Below are 19,720 nucleotides of genomic sequence, written 5' to 3' on the forward strand. Positions count from 1 at the left end.
CAAAACGGAACAATATCCTTGAGATAACTTCTTAGTTACACTGCTGTGTACACAGTACACTGAACTGTCACCCTAATATGACGATGTCATGATGAAGCTCAGTTATCTAAATTGTCTTGATATGACAGGCTCCTCATATGAGATGCGTGCAGCATTGCAAAACATACGACTTTTAATCATTGCATTAAATATATAATTTCAAAACAACAGACCTTGCTATCGCTGCAAGTCGCTTCATTAATAATACATCCAGAACTGGAATTCATACGTGGCTATATTAGTTGGACGTTATTGTGACTTACAACATTGCAGTATTTGGATACAGTGCAATTCCGACAAAGAGAGGGACCGCTTTTTCTCCTGGACGCTTTTAATTCTGAATATTTTTGGTGCAAGTATTGAACTATATTAACTGTTACCACGTTTTCAACAGTAGCTGAAATCATGTTTAGTTAGTTTTACAATAGCCGCGGCTGGGCTGCTAGCATGCCTTGATAAAGAGAGCCCCCTTGTGGAAAGGTGTTTAGACTCCAAACTTCTACTCTATTGACCGTTTCCTCGGTCAAACTGGTTTTGAAATGCTTTCTTGTGGGCATCGCACTGGGTGGTCGCCCTGCCAGTCACGGTGGCCGAGTGGTTAAGGCGTTGGACTCGAAATCCAATGGGGTTTCCCCGCACAGGTTCGAATCCTGTTCGTGACGGACCGGGTTTTTTTTTTGTTTTGTTTTCATAAATAAATAAATCAAACACATCGTGCATTATTTTTTGACTGACTGTCCCATTGTGCACAGCTGCAATGGGGTGAGGCAGACGCGCAGGGTGTTTCTAGAGGCGTACCAGTCACACTGGGTCAATTGCAACGAAAAAAGAAGCTGCACAAAGTTAGGGACTAGCTGATCTCCAGCTTTAGTACGCGATTATGTTTTGGTGCGCTTCCAAACAGGAACTGGAGAGGACCGGGGCTCAAAATCAGGGCTCGCTTTTTCAGAACCTTTAATCTGGATAAATGTGATCCGGATTTTTGTGTTCCAGATTTCTTTTATCCGGATCGTTTTGATCTGTTTTTTTTTTTTTTTTGTTTGTTTTGTTTTGGGTTTTTTTTTTTTTTCAGAAAATGTCATCCCTGGATTACTTGTATCCACGTTACAAATAATTATGCTTACGGAATTCGTTTTGTTTTTAAAGGAATCTCGATCACAAAATCGAGGATTACAAAATCTGCATCACTTGACTACCTGGCTTGACTTTTGCACCAAAGAGCTAAGAGTTGAAGTCATGAAACGGAAACCTCTACAGCCAAATAAACTGACGTGGAATTCACACGTGATTTGTACTCATTTTTGGAACAAAACTTCAGTTAGATCGTACTTATAATCAAGGGGCGTTCAATGTATTCCATAAGGTATATTTGCAAAAAAAAAAAAAAACTGCACTCTTACAGTAAATTTTTGAATATTATACGGGGCTCAGATCAGAGGGAAGAATGGATGTTAAACCAGCCAAGCACTGTCTCCTCGAATAACACTGAAATGCAACTAAATCTTGTATGTATATATATATATATATATATATATATATATATATATATATATATATATATATATATATATATATATATATATATACACACACACACACACACACACACACACACACACACACACAGCACTGTACAATGCAGCTTGAATTCACATATATAGCTGTACCCTTGAGCAAGCAAGCACTTTACTTTCTAGATTTCTTCAGTTAAAAAAAATAAAATAATAATCAACTGTCGGCTTCTATTACATACACTGCAAAGGCGCGATAGTCAGCTAAGAACTACATCTCTCTGCCCCGCGGCAATGGTGAGGCATGCTGGGAGGTGTAGTTTTTATTAATGCTGTTATATCAACCAAACGATACAGATTTCTGTTACAGTGTTTTCCATGTTAATTGTAGGTAACAAAGTAAAAAAAAAAAAAAAAAAAAACAGTCTTGAACTTCATTCCATGACTCGGGAATGTCCAGTTTTATCAAATATGTGTAAACTAAAATCCTGCTTTTATCCTGACCTTATTGATACACATTAACACAAAAACACTAAAGATGCGCACAACTGGCTGAGGGTAATCTGTGCTTCACCACTCCTGTGGGTGGCTGGGTAGCACCGGCCTGCCTGCCTGCCTGCCTGTGTGAGCGGCTGTGTTATCACCAGACCTGCTCTAATCCTCTGAGGGAGCTGGAACAAAAACCAGCAGACACGGACAGACAGGCGTCCCCAGGACCAGGACCGAGAAACACTTCTCCAGAGAATTAGACTTTAATAGTAACATATTAACCCCAAGGTAAAGCCCCTCTCTGTGCTTTTACAACGCTGCCCTGTGCTTTACTGTATCTCTTTTAAAAGCACAGCACAGTGTAATATAAATGTCTCATGTCAGTATTAACACACACACACACACACACACAAACACACAGTTTATTTGGATATGTTTATTGAAAGCGCTGCAAAAGAATTACATGAACAAAGGTTGAAAGCACATTGATTGAGGGGGGGCGGGGGGCCTCCAGGAGCAGGGTTACAGACACACTGTATTAGATAGGATAGGGGGGCTTTCAGGAGCAGGATTACAGACACACTGTGTTTAAACAAAACTATTTTGATTCAAGTACATTTTCAGTATACTATTTTTCTGTAAGGCTGGTTAACAAAGCAGAGTTAGTTAATCATCTAGCAGATAAACTATACCTTTGAAAAGCACACATGGTGCCAGCGCAAGATGACAGCGCCCAAGAGGAATCACATTAGATATAGTGCTCGGTTTTTATCTTTAAAAAAAAATTTAAAAAAATATTTTAAAGGCAAAATTTCGGGTTGCTGTTGCAGTCAGTTTTACACTGAAGCACATTGTTCTCTTTGTAACACCTGCTAATTCTAAAGTGCATGTTAGCAAGATTCTTAAATTTCTCGATAATGGCATTTGTATCGGTTATATCATATCTGTACTGCTGCATGTAAACGAAATACTGATGCACAGACTTACTTTCTTTGCCCCAGTTTTGAAATGGATTCTCCCCTAGAGGTTTACTAATATCACAGTTTTCATCTCCGCTAAAACATTTATTTGTACACGGGGTGTTTGTGGTGAAAAATATCACACAACCACCATTAGGTCTGAGGACTTTACTATTAGCGATCTGTTCAAACATCTTTGCAGGGCTTTGCTTTTGCGACTTGGAGGGAAATAACAGTTTATATTCAGTGCATCTTTTCTGATTCTCATCATCTGCTGTGTAATCGGGGTAGGCAGAAATGTAATTTGGATTCTTCGATGGAGTCGGTTCAAAATTGTTGTTAATAACAGGTCCCTGCGGTCTGTAAGTCACTTTGCCATTTTGACACTCCTGTGGAGTTAGAGCCATGAGGAATGAGAACTGTTTGAATCCAGTCCTAGTGGGTCCAGCTACACTGAGAAAGCTGAAAAAGACAACAAGGCAACATGTTAGGTTACTTTATTATCAGGTCTTTGCCTCTGTAAATACATGTAATACCATCGCAGGGCAACTAAGAGGAAATGTAGAGACGTCAATTCACCAAGCCAGCATGTCTTTGAAATCAGACCTGGGACAAATAGTTACATTGATCTTTGATTTTGAAAAAAAAAAAAAAAAAAAAAAAGGTTAACCTACTTTGAATTTAGGAGAAAAATTCGTTTTTAATTACTGTTTGTTACAGTGACATTTTTGGAAATAGTCTTTTTGTCCTGGGTCTGGTAAATACATGTCTTATGAAACCAGCACAGACAGACAGACAGAGAGAGAGAGAGAGATGGGCGGGCGGGCGCGCAGGCTTGAGAAACACTTCTCTAGACAATTAGACTTTACTAATAAGACATTTTACCATAGTTTACCATGCAGGTACTATGTCACAAATCCCATGTTATGCTACAGAAGTGCAGTACTGTAGTTTACTATGGAATGACACCATGGTAAAGTGCTATAGGTGCTGTCAAAAACACAATGGTTTGGGCTCCCGAGTGGTGCATCCAGTGTAGTGCAGGATGCACCCTATAGTCTGGAGGTCATCGGTTCGAGTCCAGGCTATTTCACTGCCGACCGAGGACGGGAGCTCCCAGGGGGAAACACACAATTGGCCGAGCACCACCCGGGGGGAGGAAAGGTTAGGTCATCCAGGGTATCCTAAGCTCACCGTGCACCAGCGGCCACTGTAGTCTGGCCGGGCTCCTGCAGGCTTGCCTGTAAGCTGCCCAGAGCTGCGTTGTCCTCCGACGCTGTAGCTCTGGGTGGCTGCATGGCGAGTCTGCAGTGTGTAGAAAAGCAGGCAGCTAACAGATCACGCTTTGGAGGACAGCGCAGGGGTGCTAGCGGTGAGCTGAGCTGGAAATTGAAAACTCACTCTTCTACAATCCTCTTCAGAGCTTTAGGTTCCAGTACTGTTGAGTGGCAGGTGGCTGTCAACGCACACAACAGCAGCCAATAGCAGAGCTTCATTTTCAACACTGAACTGGAAAAAGAAAACGGAGATACATTTTAGAAGTATCGCAGTTGCTTATTTTCTGTTATACAGTAGCCTACCTGTATGTAGCAGTGTATGTGGCTAACTACAGTACATTTATTAATGACAGTTACTGAGAGCCTATTAGATGGGAGTTGGAAAGTCAGGGGAGTACTGTACCAGCGAATCAGAAGTGTGTATTGGTTGTTAAGGGGTGTGACTAAAGATATTCTATTTAACAAGATACTCGACTCCGTCTCACTGAGTGCAAAGCATTGTGGAGAGAACTCAGCAGAATTTTTTCTATAGAATTTTCCCAGGAAGAGCTCAGCCATACCTACCCAATGACCAGGCACATCCCATACATCATGTCATTGCTGATCGTCTTCAGGAATCACACACTAACTGAAGATTTTATTAAAGCTGAAAATCAATTTTAAAAAGTATACTGAACTAATTTTCTCAGTATTTACAGAGAAATGTGTACATGTATTATTTTCAAATAATTTACATGTTAAACCAGATCACATATAAACAGTCACTATTAAATGTCCTTTTTTTAGTGTGTGTTGTACCCAGACTATCTCTTTGTTTTATTTATTTTATTTCCACAAAAGGAGAAAAAGCAGACAGTATTTTTGTTTTTTTATGACGAGCTGCAGTTGTGGAAAAATCTTGATCTGTCACTAGCATTGTTTTTATTTGTACGAGACTGTGACGATGTGCCCGCCCCTGTGTGTATTTTCTGTTATGTTGTGTGTTTAATGTTGGTGCATTGGTACATGGGATATAAACGGGTCTGTGTAACACGAGTGTTTAAAATGTATATTTGTATTTAGGCATGAGGATTGCACAGCACTTCACGTGCAAGTAAAAAGTAATAATATGTGAGCACGGGGAATTGCACTTTATTAATTCACATGCAGCTGTACTGAGACTCCAAGTGAATGATTGATTAGCAGTCAAGTCTCGGTACAGCTGCATAAAAACAACATGTTTTCACTCACTCGGGGTTGGGTGTTCGGTGAGTGGAGAACGGGAGACAGAGGAGGAGAAATCGTTTACAATTGCTATTGCGTGCTGGTGGGACCAACATGATACTTGTGTGTACAAAACTCACCGTGTGTGTCTGTCCGTGCACCGTTTTGTTAAGTATAGTCCGTTTGTATAGTCCACTTCGGCTGTCTCTGTGACAGGGACCGAGTACGGGAATTACAATTGAACTAAAAACTAAACCACCTGCAAGAGCTTCAGAAGGACTGCTGTTCTGTACGGAGTTTATCTTGGATTTTCTTTCAGAACTGTACTACCAGAAATAAAATGTGTTTACTGCGTGTGTGTGTAATTTATGTGCCAGATTGAGGCTCCCATCTCAGTTAAACTTGCTCTATTTAGCACTGAAGACAGTTACTGTATATAACTTTGCTCTGAACTCTATTGTGATTCTTTCTAATGTGATATTGTTGTAACAAACTGCAAGTCATCCTGGATAAGGAGGTCTGCTAAGAAATAAAGAATAACAACTTACTTTAATTGAAAACCGGTTTCTGTCGTTGTGTTTAGCAGTGAATTCATTCTCTTTCTCTCTCTCGCTTGTAATAGAAATGTTATTGAAAATAAGACTGGCTTGAAGTAGAAAAGTACTGGCATCCTGCACTCCTATAACCTTGCTCGCCTAACCTTGTTTGCTTAAGATAAAGTTTGGCATACACTGCAGCTGCAGCTGTGAGACAATGGATAATAGGATGAGCCAGACGTGTCTTTTTTAACTATACACACAAAACAGCCATTCTGTTATCTGCTTGCTTAGCTATGTGCCACGTATGCAGTTATAAATTGTTTCCCTTATATGCTAATATCTGAATCATCATTGGCTAACCCTCTGCCTTACTGACAGTTTTAAGGTATATAAGAAACTGATCCAACTCTGTATGCTGGAACACTACTTGATGATTATCTAGCACCCTGTGTGTTGTGAGTGTTTTCAGTTTGCAAACTTAAGAAATAAAGGCCTGTGTGTTTGCAACTCACAGTTTCTCTTCCTTTATTTGAATTTCCACGACACTCTCTCTCCCTCACACCCTTCGATTTAGAATCTGACCTCTCTTTGTTGTTTAATTAGTAATTTAACTCCCTCTCAGAAACAGTTTTGTATTGACTTGAGCTGTCTTTTGTTTGTTTGTTTTTTTGGAGTTGATTTCACATTAGTATGGCAAGCCAAACTACCATTTAGATCTTTCGATCAGTTATTTCTATTTTTAAAGTATTTCAAAACATTTCAGAGTGCAATATAAACAATAAAAAACACAGAATATTTAAAAGCTAAAACATTGAAAGAACTTATCAGATAAAAGTTAAAAAGAATAGATCTTCAAAAGGCCAGTTGCCATATGTGGTTAAACTCACTTGAATGTCCAATGCGCATAACCCTTCGGCAGAGAAAGCTAGTGAAAATATCTCTAGAAAGATCTGTTTAACCGGGACAAGTCTGAATTTCTTGTGAGATTCCAGGAAATGCTTGTGAAATCAACGCCCACTCACACATTTAAATACCATGGTAAGTGTGACTGCTTGTATTTACCATACTGCCATCTGGTGGACATGTGAAATAAAAGTTGATTGAATAGCCAGCTGGTCTGTGTCACGTCTCTGACTAGGATCGTAATTATTCCACCGATTGCATGTGAAAATATTAATGAAACCAATCAAAATCGATTAGCAGCTCTTTCATTCCAATTTACGTCGTTCACGGTGACACGTGGATTCTGAGACGGTTCTCCGCTCATGTAAACAGTATTTGGAGGACTTTCACGTTAAAAGCAGGATAATCGAAAGGGGAGCACAGGGAAGCATTGTCAGATCTCTTTCTGCATACACATATACGCATCTCTCCGCCCCACTTTCATATAATCTTATCTGTGATTCTCTGCGTTGTGTGTAAACATGGTATTTAAAAACACAAGGAATCCCAGTCCTGAGAAATTGCTTTGCAATAGCTTTATTAGATAAAGCGAACAGCATCACAGAAAGTGACAAAGTTACAATTGGGCAAAATCACAGCATCTAACAGAGCACATAGTGTTTGCCTTGAATGAGTCGTGTGATCTTTCTTGGGAAGGCTGCAATAAAACAGAATAGCCGACAAATTTCCACACAAATAGCTCAGCATGGTGGCTTGTTATTGCTGTGTCCCCTTCTGTAGGAATCGAGTCTAAATGAAAGGTTTGTTTATCTATGGAGGAGATTTCGTCATCACATCTTCATGACTTAAGCAGCTGCACAAAATCTCGGGGAGCGACAATCCTAGCCATGCTGCTGAAAAAATCCATTAGCAGATGCCATGCTGCCATGAAGGGATGCCCCTGATTGGCAATGATGTTCAGATATCCTGTGGCATTCAAACATTGCTCCACTTTTATCAAGGGGCCCAATGTGTGCCATGAAAACACCCCACACCATCACACCACCACCAGCCTGCAATGTTGACACGCGGCATGATGGATACATGTACTCATGTGGTTTTCTCCATACCCTAGTCCTCCCATCAGCATGAAACAGCAGGAACCAGGATTCATCAGACCAAGCAATGTTTTTCCAATCCTCCAGTGTCCAGTGTTTTCGTTCCTTAGCCCGCTGCAACCGCAGTTTCTTGTGTTTTGCTGAAAGAAGTGGAACCCTGTTAGGTCGTCGGCTGCCATACCCTATTCTTGTCAAGGTATGACGAGTTGTGCATTCTTTTATGGGTCTTTTGGCACCAGCGTTTTACTGGACTGTCAGCTGACTAACTGTAGCCCGTCTGTTACTCTGCACAATCCGTGTCAGCCTCCTTTGGCCTCTTTCATCAGCGAGCCGTTTTCGACCACTGGCCTGCCGTTGGCTGGATGTCCTTTGGGTGATGGACCATCCTTGATACACATGGGAAACTGCTGAGCGTGAAAAACCCAGCAGCGTTGCAGTTCTTGACACATTCAAACCAGCGCGCCTGGCACCAACTATCATACCCTGTTCAAAGGCACTTAAATCTTTTGTCTTGCCCATTTACCCTCTGAATGGCACACATACACAGTCCATGTCTCAATTGTGTCAAGGCTTAAAAATCCTTTGGCGAGCCAATGCTATATATTTGATATATTTGTCCTATACTGTTGCAAAAATGAAAACCAAGATGTAGATCTGCAGTCTCCCTGATCTCGAGTCAGCAAGTCCCACAGTGCAGGTATATATCTGAGAAGCAGTGAATTCACAAAGCCTTCCAGCAGACTTACATTACCAGCTAAAGAAAGCCCTTGCAACGTTATTTGTGTGTAGCCCTGCCCTGTCAAACAATGCAAACATCTAAATAACATTCACGGCTGTGTTTCTAATTAGTATATGTGTTGTAGATTTACAGTACAGTCCACTGCAGCCTTGAAACTTTCACACTTAAAAAACAGCATGAGTCTATCTCGCTGTTCTACCGATCTGAAGAAGGCGGAAGATGAACGTTGTAGCTAATTATTAAAATAATTAGTTATTATGTGTATCGGTGACTTTTGTTCTTCATGAAGTATTTCTAGTGATTGATGAGCAACCTGTTGGATCTCATTGGATAGAGCGTGGCTTGTTGTTTTTGTAACCATCACTACTGTGCAGTACTCTGTGTTATATTTTGATCCGAGATCAATTAAAAAAAGAGAAAATTCCTTTTATTCTTTATTTTGACTGCTAAGCATACACATTATCATTATCACACGGCTACAGCATTGGACCATGGAACACAATGGGTTTCTTTAGCACAGGACAAACTGAGCACAGAGGTGTGTGTGCTGGGCTCTGACAGCATTAGGGGAGCAGTTAGAGGTGTGTGTGTGTGTGTGTGTGTGTGTGTGTGTGCTGGGCTCTGACAGCATTAGGGTTAGTGTGTGTGTGTGTGTGTGTGTGTGTGTGTGTGTGTGTGTGTGTGTGTGGGCTCTGGACAGCATTAGGGGAGCAGTGTCGTAATGTGGTGTGTGTGTGTGCTGGGCTCTGACAGCATTAGGGGAGCAGAGAGTTAGAGTGTCGTGTGTGTGTGTGTGTGTGTGCTGGGCTCTGACAGCATTAGGGGAGCAGTTAGAGGTGTGTGTGTGTGTGTGTGTGTGTGTGTGTGTGTGTGTGTGTGTGTGTGTGTGTGTGTGCTGGGCTCTGACAGCATGTTAGAGGTGTGTGTGTGTGTGTGTGTGCTGGGCTCTGACAGCATTAGGGGAGCAGTTAGAGGTGCGTGTGTGTGTGTGTGTGTGTGTGTGTGTGTGTGTGCTGGGCTCTGACAGCATTAGGGGGAGTCAAATGCAAACACCTCACCCATCACTTCTCATCCCATTTAAACAGGTACACTCCTGTATCTACAAAAAGAATCAAGACATGACACTTCCCAATACAGAAGACCCACTGCAATAGCAGCAATGGGTCTGTGCTGGGAATGGCAGCAGCTACAATGGCAGAACACATAGCAGTGATAGTAATGCATTACATTAGTACCAGACAGGGTGTTCATGTATCAGCACCTCTGGGCAACATTAGTTCCAAATCCGTTGTGTTGCCATTGCTAGTAATGCTGAGGTCTATTCAGAGTAATACAATGGGGCTTATAATTGGTCCCCAAGATATCTGAAATTCCACTGCTTTAGATAAGTGTTGGGAGGCTGTGAGAGCCAGACAATTCTACAGTAACTCTGCTGAGCTGACTGCAATGGAACAGAACTCTGTGCTCAGCTATGCTTCTGGCAATGCATGCTCTAGGTATTGGGGCAGTGGAGGGTAATATGGCATTGGTAGCTGTTTTGCATGCTCTAGGTATTGGGGCAGTGGAGGGTAATAAGGCATTGGTAGCTGTTTTGCATGCTCTAGGTATTGGGGCAGTGGAGGGTAATAAGGCATTGGTAGCTGTTTTGCATGCTCTAGGTATTGGGGCAGTGGAGGGTAATAAGGCATTGGTAGCTGTTTTGCATTCTCTAGGTACTGTGGCAGTGGAGGGTAATAAGGCATTGGTAGTTGTTCTGGTGGCTTGGCTGTCTTGTATCTTTCAGTGAGCTGGGATTCCCGGCTCCTGTTTCTTTCTTCATGGACTCTACTCATCCTGCTCGCACTGTTGCTCCTTCCTCGATTCCTTCACCACCTGAAAAACAAACTCATCCCCTTAACACACACACAATGACCTGAGAAGATCATAGAGTACAGCTCTCTACCTAAAGTGAGGAGGGTATTGTGTGTGTATTTTTTAATATACTTTACTATACCTCTGGGCTTCACAGCGTTTCGCTAGGGTTAATCTTGCTTTCATGGTTTATTACACCTTGCTGTGCTTTTATATGGGAAACGTGTCACAAGGGTCAGTGTAATAATCACCAACACATTTAGCATACAGTGTTTGCTCTGAAAATATGAAGTCACTATCTCAAATGGTGTCTGGGCTATGTGGCTACTACTTGACCTAGAGAATCATAGAATGCAGCTGTCTGTCGAGCATAAAGTCTCAGTGAGATCTACGAGTAATGCATATTAGATAAGATATACTGGAGTTATTCGGATGAGATGTCAAACCGAGATCCTACTGAAAGTGACTCTGCAGCAGCAGCTGTTGATGCAGAGTTCACCCCTAGTCTCTGTAAGTCGCTTTAGATAAAAGCATCTGCTGAAAGACTAATTCAAAATTCCTGCGCATTAGAGATGAGATTACCTCGTCATCACGGGTCTCGATCGTCTTAATCATCACTGTCCTCTTGCTGTGACTATCCTGGCCGTGGTCATAGTCTGAAACAATAAGAGACGTTGAGTTACAGCAGCGAGCCCCGGTATCATGACATTCCCTCATCCCAGATCGTCCCATTCTCCACACAAACCCCGAACACTGACACTCACCCGTGCTGCGGAAGCTGACAGAGGGCATGCTGTGAACCGGAATCGTGATCCTGCAACACCAAACAAACACAGGGTGATTCTAAAACAGTGTCTTCATGTGCACAATAAAAAAAAAAAGTTTTCCCAGAGTAAAAGCAGAGCAATAAAGAACAGTGCAAGCACGGTAAAGCATAGGGAAGCATTGCAAAGTGTTTTAAAGTCATGTCAAACCCTGGTAGTTTCAGTAAGCATTTCTAAATTCAGCAGAATTGAGTGTTGAGCAGCTCTGAGTGATACAGCTATAGTATGAGCAGCTCTGAGTGATACAGCTATAGTATGAGCAGCTCTGAGTGATACAGCTATAGTATCAGCAGCTCTGAGTGATACAGCTGATGTATGAGCAGCTCCTCTGAGTATCACCCTGCTCTGACCTGCTCTCCTCCCCTTCCAGCAGCTTCCTGTAGGTGGCGATCTCGATATCCAGCGCCATCTTCACGTTGAGCAGGTCCTGGTATTCCCGCAGGTGCCGGGACATCTCCTCCTTCAGGTGTCGGATCTCCTGCTCCAGCCGGGACACGTTCTCCTGGTAACCGACCGCCTCCACACTGAACTGCTCCTCCATCTCGCGCATCTGCCGCAGGAGAGCCTCGTTCTGGGGGAGAGGGAGGGGCTTGTGAGGTTAGACCCCGGCCCCGCGCCAGGCACTGTGGAAGTGTACTGTGGAAGTGTGGAATACAAGTCTGCAGAGGTTAAGTCTACATAATTCTCTAGTTAGAATACTGTGTGCTGTTCTGGTCACTTCACTACAAAAAATACTGGAGAAGGTACAGACGGGCAGCGAGGCTGATCCCAGGACTGAATGACATGAGCGACGAGAAAAGGTAAAACTAATGAAATCTCACCAGCCCAGAAAAAAAAGAAGTGAAAAACGGGACCTGATTGAAGTCTTTAAAATCAGAAATGGCAGAGAAACGGCGATACAGAGCAACGGCAGAGATACATAAATGGAAGCTAAGTAAAAGTTCAGAATGGAACTGAAGAAGAGTTTTGTTACACACAGTTCTAAATGCATGGAATAGCCGACCAGGTGAAGTAGCAGGATCTGAAACACATGTTTAAACGTGGTGTGCTAACAACGGCTGAGCCTTGACCAGCCTTTTCTCACCATGCCCTTCACAGCGTCCACCTCGCAGGTCAGGCTCTGGATCTGCCTCCGAGACTCATTGGCTTCCTGTTTGGCCTGGCGCAGGGCCTCTCCGTTCCGATTGGCTGAGTCAGTCAGGTCTGCAAACTGGAAGCACAGGCAGCAGTGAAACACTATCAGTGAAGCAGCTGTCATAACTGACTGAGGAGCTCACAAGAGCGGCAACAGGGGTCAGTAACGATCTCCAGGTCATCGCCGCTGCTGACGGTATTAAAGTGCATGCTCTGGTGTAAAAGGGCATTGTGTGTGTTTTTTATGGGTCTTGGATGCAGTTGTAAAGCATGTTTGTCTGAAGAAAGGATGCGTTTGATCTCTTTGTAGCTGTATGCACTGTGTGTGTTTTGACTGTGTCGGGTGATTAATAAAACACTGGTAATGGACGGTGGTATTTGTCTGTTTACTTTCAAGTTACTTGAGCAAAAGTGTAAGTAGTTACAGTTTACATTTTACTCAGATAATGTTTTCGGTTTGGTCACGCTGCAGTTGAAATATTCTTTGAAGATGCAGCTGTGGAACCCCCTCTGACTCTCTTCCAGCAGGATGATGTGAGAAGCGCGTTCATGCGACATGCAGGGTTTCACTAGCACTGTGAAGAGCTTTCTCATCGCCACATTGTGCATTAGCCAGAGTGGTTCTCTTTTAAAATGAACTACGTTTTTTTTTTTCATAAAAAATGTAATCTGTTACCACATTTCGTTACCTACCTGAAAAAGGAATCATTACAGTATTTGAATTACTGAAAAATATAATCAGATTGCAAAAAAGTGTAATCAGATTACAGGAACGCGTTACATGTGTCAGTCTGTGTCTGTGTGCCGTGTGCCGTGCCGTCTGTGTGTGCTGTATGTAAGCCAGTCTCTCACCTTGGACTTGTACCACTCCTCGGACTCCTGCATGTTCTTGGCGGCGATGTTCTCGTATTGCGCCCGGATGTCCCGCAGAGCCCCCGTCAGGTCAGGTTTGTACGAGTCCACCTCCACCTGCAGCTGCTGGGTCTGCACACTCACCTGCACCTCCTGGATCTCCTGCAGGGACACGGGGGAGAGCTGACCAGCACTGCGCCATTCACCTCAATACCATACACATCATTCAATACCATTCATCTCACTAGCATACAGAACCACGTCTTCAAATACCATACAACAGCAATCCCAATGCAGTGCCATACCCCATCACACCCCCTAAATACACCGCAATGGAAAGCTTTATTAGGGAGTAGCTTCAATTGTCTTTGGAAGGGCTGTTTCACATTCCTCTTTCTATTTCCCGGTGTGTGCAACAATTGTGCATTAATCAAACACTAACAAACAGTAACAAACGAAACCAGCCGGGTATTAATACTAGCAGAGAGAAACAGAGGATACTTCTCATGAGTGATATAACCACAGCGCTTCATGCAGCATTCTGTTTATATAACCAGGGTGATTATGGAAAGGGAACCCTGTTTAAACCTCATCAACCGAATCCAGAGAATGGCTTTCCTTCGCTCAGACTCCACCCCTGCTTAGCAACGTAACTGGGAGCCGTTTCATTTGCTCATTCTGTCGTTGGATTTGAGATTCCAGAACGAGACTCAGGAGCCCAGGATATGAAAAGGTTATTCGATGGCAGATCTCTCAGCGGTTGTTGTGTAATAGAGGACAACCCCCATACATTCATGCAGTGATTCCACGAACGAGGGGCATCCTCATGAGCGCTTCTTGCCGGGGGGGGTCAGGGGCCGCCACTCACCTCATCGTGCATTTTCTTGAGGAACGCAATTTCGTCCAACAGAGACTCAATTTTCCTCTCCAGCTCCAGACGGGACAGCGTGGCATCATCCACGTCCTGCAGGATCAAAGACAGGGGTCACAAACAGGGAGAGGGCAGGATAGGGGTGAGGGGGTTGAATGGGCTACCTGGTCATGCTGTTGAGGCAGAATCAGTGGGATCCTTTAAGACCCGACTTGACACAGTTCTGAGATCAATCAGCTCCTAGAACCGGAGAATGGGCCGAATGGTCTCCTCTCGTTCGTAAATGTTCTTATGTTCTGATAGCCATAGTGATATTATCTGGAGCTCGCTTACTGACTCCCATTATATTCTGGATGGTACTTTTCACTATGATGAGATCTCAGGACCTTCTCTACTATAGGATCTGAATGATGCCGGACTCAGTGTTAGAGATGCAGACACTGAAATGACTATTTGTACTTGGCTTTTGTTCACTGGTTATATACATGCAGTTTGTGCTGTATTGCTGTGAGCGTGTACAGTGTGAAGCAGCTCACAGGGCTGTGCTGTATTGCTGTGAGCGTGTACAGTGTGAAGCAGCTCACAGGGCTGTGCTGTATTGCTGTGAGAGTGTACAGTGTGAAGCAGCTCACAGGGCTGTGCTGTATTGCTGTGAGCGTGTACAGTGTGAAGCAGCTCACAGGGCTGTGCTGTATTGCTGTGAGTGTGTACAGTGTGAAGCAGCTCACAGGGCTGTGATGCTCACCTTGCGGAACAGGACCAGGTTATTCTCAGCTTCTAGTCTCTTCTGAGCTTCGTCCTCCAGCCTGGGTAACACACAGACAGGACACAGTGTTACAGATATACAGACACACCTGCCACAGTATCAGGGAGCTCTGATCAGGGAAGGGAGTGAAAATACACCTTCCTTTCTCTCTAAACACTGTAACTGCAACCGACCAGATCTTTATTGCCCCAAATGTACCTGAAAACACAAGGTGTATTCCCTCTACCTGCCAGTAGGTGTCACTGTTCAATCATTTGCCAGTAACACTTTTACTGTTGACCTGTAGAGCTGGAACTGATTTTCCAAAAAAAAAAAAAACTGAAAATGGCACATTACTTTAAAGATTCAGAGCTGAAATGTACAGGGCAAAGTTCTTTAACTTCTCATTTTTTTTAATGGTGTTGCTTTCAACTATTTCATGTCTCCCCTTCTGTCTTTTCCTTTCTCTTGTTCTGCTTTGCCCCACCCCTGACATCTTTAACTGGGATTGGTGAGAAGTGATCCTCATTGGAATTGCAGATCCATGACCCCCTGAGTCCCTCTCTTCAGAAGGGAACACAAAGCTCACAAAGCCTGTCCTCCCAAGAGCCTTTATTCCACAATCCGCTGCTTTCAGCTTCCCCCACAACCCCAGAGCGCTAGAGACACCACTAGAGCAATGCACACAGGCTGTGGAAAAACCGCTGTAACTGCAGAGAAGCAGCTCAGAGCAGTGGACAACACATAATACCTATCAACACCCATAAACACCCATGAACTCCCATGAACTCCCATCAACACCCTTCAACACCCACCAACACCCAAAACACTCTTCAACACCAACACCCGTCAACACCCATCAACACCCATCAACACCCAAAACACCCAAAACACCCTTCAACACCAACACCCGTCAACACCCATCAACACCCATCAACACCCAAAACACCCAAAACACCCTTCAACACCAACACCCGTCAACACCCTTAAACACCCACCAACACCCATCAACACCCACCAACACCAACACCCGTCAACACCCTTAAACACCCACCAACACCCATCGACACCCTTCAACACCCATCAACTCCCTTCAACACCCTTCAACACCCTTCAACACCAACACCCGTCAACACCCTTCAACACCCTTCAACACCCATCAACTCCCTTCAACACCCTTCAACACCCTTCAATACCCACCAACACCCTTCAACTCCCATCAACACCCTTCAACACCCATCAACACCAAACAAAATAATTGCCAATTAAATGTTTAATGAAAATTGGTGGTATTTAGGACATAGAGAATTTGAAGTGTTAGTATCCTGGTAAAGTGTGTTGAAATGAATGATTTACATCGTGTGGAAGAGCTTCTTGTTTTCTTCATGCAGGGTTTTTAGTTAATGTCTAGTTTCCTAAACTTTAGGCTTAAACTTGAACATATCGGGGGTGTTTGTAACAAAGTCATCATTCGCAGCCCTCTCCCATCCCTTTGAAGCATAAGACTGCAACATGTGTACCAGACTGTATGTGTGCAGCATTGCACTGTACATGCAAACTGGGAAGAACTATTGAATATGAAGCTGGCCTACACTGCAGGCTAACCCCTATCTGTCTACATGTTTCTGACAATGGTTAAACGCTCTAGATGTTCATCAATTGACTAACATTTAAACAATTCAACTATTAACAGCCCTACAGCTAGGGCGAAACGTTTAGCATCACCTAGGATCATTAAAATAAACAAACTATGTGACCATTTAAATTTAACATCATGTAATCAAAGAAACTACTAAATGATATCGCAAAACCATAATAGTAGTACGGTACTTCATATTAGATTTTGAAATGTCACTCTTCTCCATGTTTTTCGTTAAGTACACTGAAAACTACAAAGCGTGTGTAATTCAATATGTTAACATCGCATTATTCAGCAGGTTTTATTTGACACTATGACGCACAATGAGTTAATTCTACAGGGTGAGGCAAAGCTCTTGTCTATAGATGTCAGTAGCAGACAGAAAGCATTCACAGCAGAGCTGCAGTGAGGTCCCTGGTTCTAAACACATCCCTGCTCTTCTAGTTGCTAGGCTGCAGAGTCCAATGAGTTACACAGCAGGACGTCAGACAGGCGGGTGTTGTCTATAATTCATGCAGGGAGCAGAGGGCTTCCTAATGCAGGCAGTAACAGGACCCGTTAATGGGACCTATTGGTTTTTCCAGATGCTGTCATAAAGATCATAGTGCCAATAACCAAATTAGTTTAAGGATCTTCGAATAAGAGGCTTTAGAAACACAGCTTGATTCGACAAGCGGAATCTCAGCCATTTACTTTCATTGGGAGTCTTAAACAAACGTCACTAAGGCTCCCATGGGCAGCACAGCGACAGCAGCCTGTCGAAAATGACTGATTCAGTTGGAGCGAGATTCTTAACAAGCACTTAACTGATTTAAAAAGAGAAAGACCAAAACACCAAAGAAGGCATGATCAGATACCTTCCTATACGTGCCGGTAGCCGTTGCTGAATCATAACACAAATTTAACACACTTCAAAATACACAGAAGACACGCAGTCACACTGTAGTTACCCTTTATAATATTTCCTACATGGACTTGGTACACAGGTCTGTGAGTGTGAGGACAGAACACCATACATTAACACTACTTGACATTGCTGTTTTCACTGTCAAGAAATGTTAATGATGCAAGTTCATGAATTAAATATAGTGTGTGTACCCTTATAAAACTTTAACATAGCAAACGCACAGCCAAGTGTAATAAAGCATGCTGACGGTAAAGCATAGGTGAGCACTTTAAAACACAAGGAAAAGCATGTCAAACTGGTAGGTAAATGCACAGTATAACCATGAGGAAGCATGCAAAACCATAAGTGTATGATAGGAGTACATGGAATTAATGATCTTGGATTCTGAAGTGTGCCCCACATAATGTGATTGAAACACTTTCTAGTTATTAAATTGACTTCCATGGTAGTTCTAATTACACCCTCTTTTTACTCAATTTGTTCTCATAATAATATCTTATACCTTTCATAGTGGACCACCATCACAAAGCACTAGAAACAAGGAGGTGAAGTGGCTTGCTCAGGGGCACACGAGTCAGACAGTGGAAGAGGTGGAATTTGAACCCATGACCTTCTGGTTACAAGCCCTGGACTTTAACCACTGGACCAACTCCTGTTCTTATGGTGACAGTATGGGATGGGTCACCATCCTTAAAGACAAAGTGTTGAGATCAACCAGCCACTGGGAACCAAGCACTGATGGTCCGAAATGTTCTTTTAATCAGGGCACTCTGCATTGAGTTTCTTATTATTGGAGCCTGCAGTGACGGCAGTGATTACTTCAGTGTGGGTACAGGTCCCATGTTTCCTCCCAGGTATATGTCCCATGTTTTCTCCCAGGTATATGGGTATATGTCCCATGTTTTCTCCCAGGGCGTTGCTGCAGTAAGATGGTCTGTTCTGTCCCCAGATCAGTGAGTGAAGAGACACACCTTTCTTTACTGCAGAGGGAGTTCTGTTCAGTGTATTGTAGACACTGCAGTGTAACTCATCCCACCTCTGTGAACGCCCCTGCAAAAACGCCTTGTAATCCTGCATCACCCTGTGACTTTAGTGTTTCATTTATATGCCCACATCTTTTATTAGCACAAAACACCAAACCGGGATAAAACCAATGCATTGGGGGCAAAAGCACAGTTCACGAGCGCCCCCAGCTTTTTGAGAGTCAATAAGTATTAGGATTGAATTAATAAAACACTAATGTTTAAATGACATAAATTCACTGAAATGGTCAACTGCTGCACCTATCCTGCCATTTGCATGAACTTTATCTGAAGTGATCTGAGCTCTAAGCAATACTGTTGCATTGTATTATCCCTCAGCAGAATATTCTTCAACAGCAATGCAGTGGCAATACTAGGGCGGGGCAATGCTAGCACAAGGGCAGCTACAATGGGATCTGTTGCACAATAGCTTGGTAATCCAGCACCGTATCTGGTTCCAGGTCTATTGTGTGGATATTTTTGGTAATGCTAATGGTTCTGTTAGATTCTACAGGGTTATACAATGGGATTTTTCAAACATTTCCTTTGCACAATAAATCAAGTCACCATGCAGACCAGGTCAGGAGTATTGCTAATTTATACGGTTCTCAAAATGAGACAGAAAAAAAAAAAAAAACATATTTCATTAGATAATTTAGCACACACACGCACACACGGCTCGATTCACAGAAATTGATTATAGGCATTAAAACGATGGTTTAAAAACTGCGAATGTACTTCTCCCTCTCTAAAACCGTTGGTTTAATAGACAAAACTTGATTTAACTGATCAAAAACGATCGGGTTAACTAAACACATGAACTTCCCTCTCTTTGTCTCTACCTTAGTTTCTCATAGTCGATTAGTTATGATTTCAAAAAAGAAATGAATAAATCATTTATTTTACAATGCGGCTCTATTTGTGAATGTACTGTTTCGTAACACTGCTGTTTGTGTGTTATATTTCAACTGCTGGGAATTTTTTGAAACTATTCATTAATGCTCTAAAGCTTAATTTATGTCATGGATTGCTAATCACCTCCGTCTATCAGAAAGCACCCATTTCAATTCAGCTGAATAGAATTAAAATGCTACCCATGGGGGCTGTCAGTACCTTAAA

General features: G+C 42.8%; 2 protein-coding genes and 1 non-coding gene across 8 annotated transcripts; 1 reads left to right on the forward strand and 2 right to left on the reverse strand.

The window, feature by feature from the left end:
- The first annotated feature begins 619 nt into the window (after nucleotides 1–619).
- On the forward strand, nucleotides 620–701 carry trnas-cga. The gene has a single exon. It is a non-coding gene; the product is annotated as a tRNA-Ser (tRNA).
- Nucleotides 702–2,460: 1,759 nt separating this feature from the next.
- On the reverse strand, nucleotides 2,461–7,020 carry LOC121309061. 6 transcript variants are annotated; one of them, XR_005948597.1, is made up of 4 exons: nucleotides 6,905–7,020; nucleotides 4,840–4,921; nucleotides 4,400–4,502; nucleotides 2,461–3,460 (listed from the first exon to the last, which is right to left on the reverse strand). XR_005948597.1 is itself a non-coding variant. In XM_041241932.1 (3 exons), exons 1-3 carry the CDS (start codon nucleotides 6,921–6,923, stop codon nucleotides 2,839–2,841), a joined length of 744 nt encoding a protein of 247 aa, XP_041097866.1. In that variant the 5' UTR covers nucleotides 6,924–7,012; the 3' UTR covers nucleotides 2,461–2,838. The 6 variants fall into 6 exon arrangements, 3 of the variants coding, with proteins under 3 accessions (XP_041097866.1, XP_041097863.1, XP_041097865.1); XR_005948598.1 differs by lacking the exon at nucleotides 4,840–4,921 and adding an exon at nucleotides 6,027–6,090; XR_005948596.1 differs by lacking the exon at nucleotides 4,840–4,921 and having other exon boundaries at nucleotides 4,400–4,507; nucleotides 6,905–7,017.
- Nucleotides 7,021–10,240: 3,220 nt separating this feature from the next.
- LOC121309054 (peripherin-like) lies at nucleotides 10,241–15,094 on the reverse strand (the record flags this gene model as incomplete). The annotated part of the gene is made up of 8 exons (XM_041241921.1): nucleotides 10,241–10,628; nucleotides 11,190–11,263; nucleotides 11,372–11,421; nucleotides 11,782–12,002; nucleotides 12,516–12,641; nucleotides 13,418–13,579; nucleotides 14,286–14,381; nucleotides 15,034–15,094. Coding segments are annotated over 8 exons (838 nt in total), but the record flags the coding sequence as incomplete, so codon positions are not given.
- Nucleotides 15,095–19,720: the final 4,626 nt, after the last annotated feature.

This window comes from Polyodon spathula, unplaced genomic scaffold (genome assembly GCF_017654505.1).
Source record: "Polyodon spathula isolate WHYD16114869_AA unplaced genomic scaffold, ASM1765450v1 scaffolds_829, whole genome shotgun sequence".
Classification (NCBI taxonomy): domain Eukaryota; kingdom Metazoa; phylum Chordata; class Actinopteri; order Acipenseriformes; family Polyodontidae; genus Polyodon; species Polyodon spathula.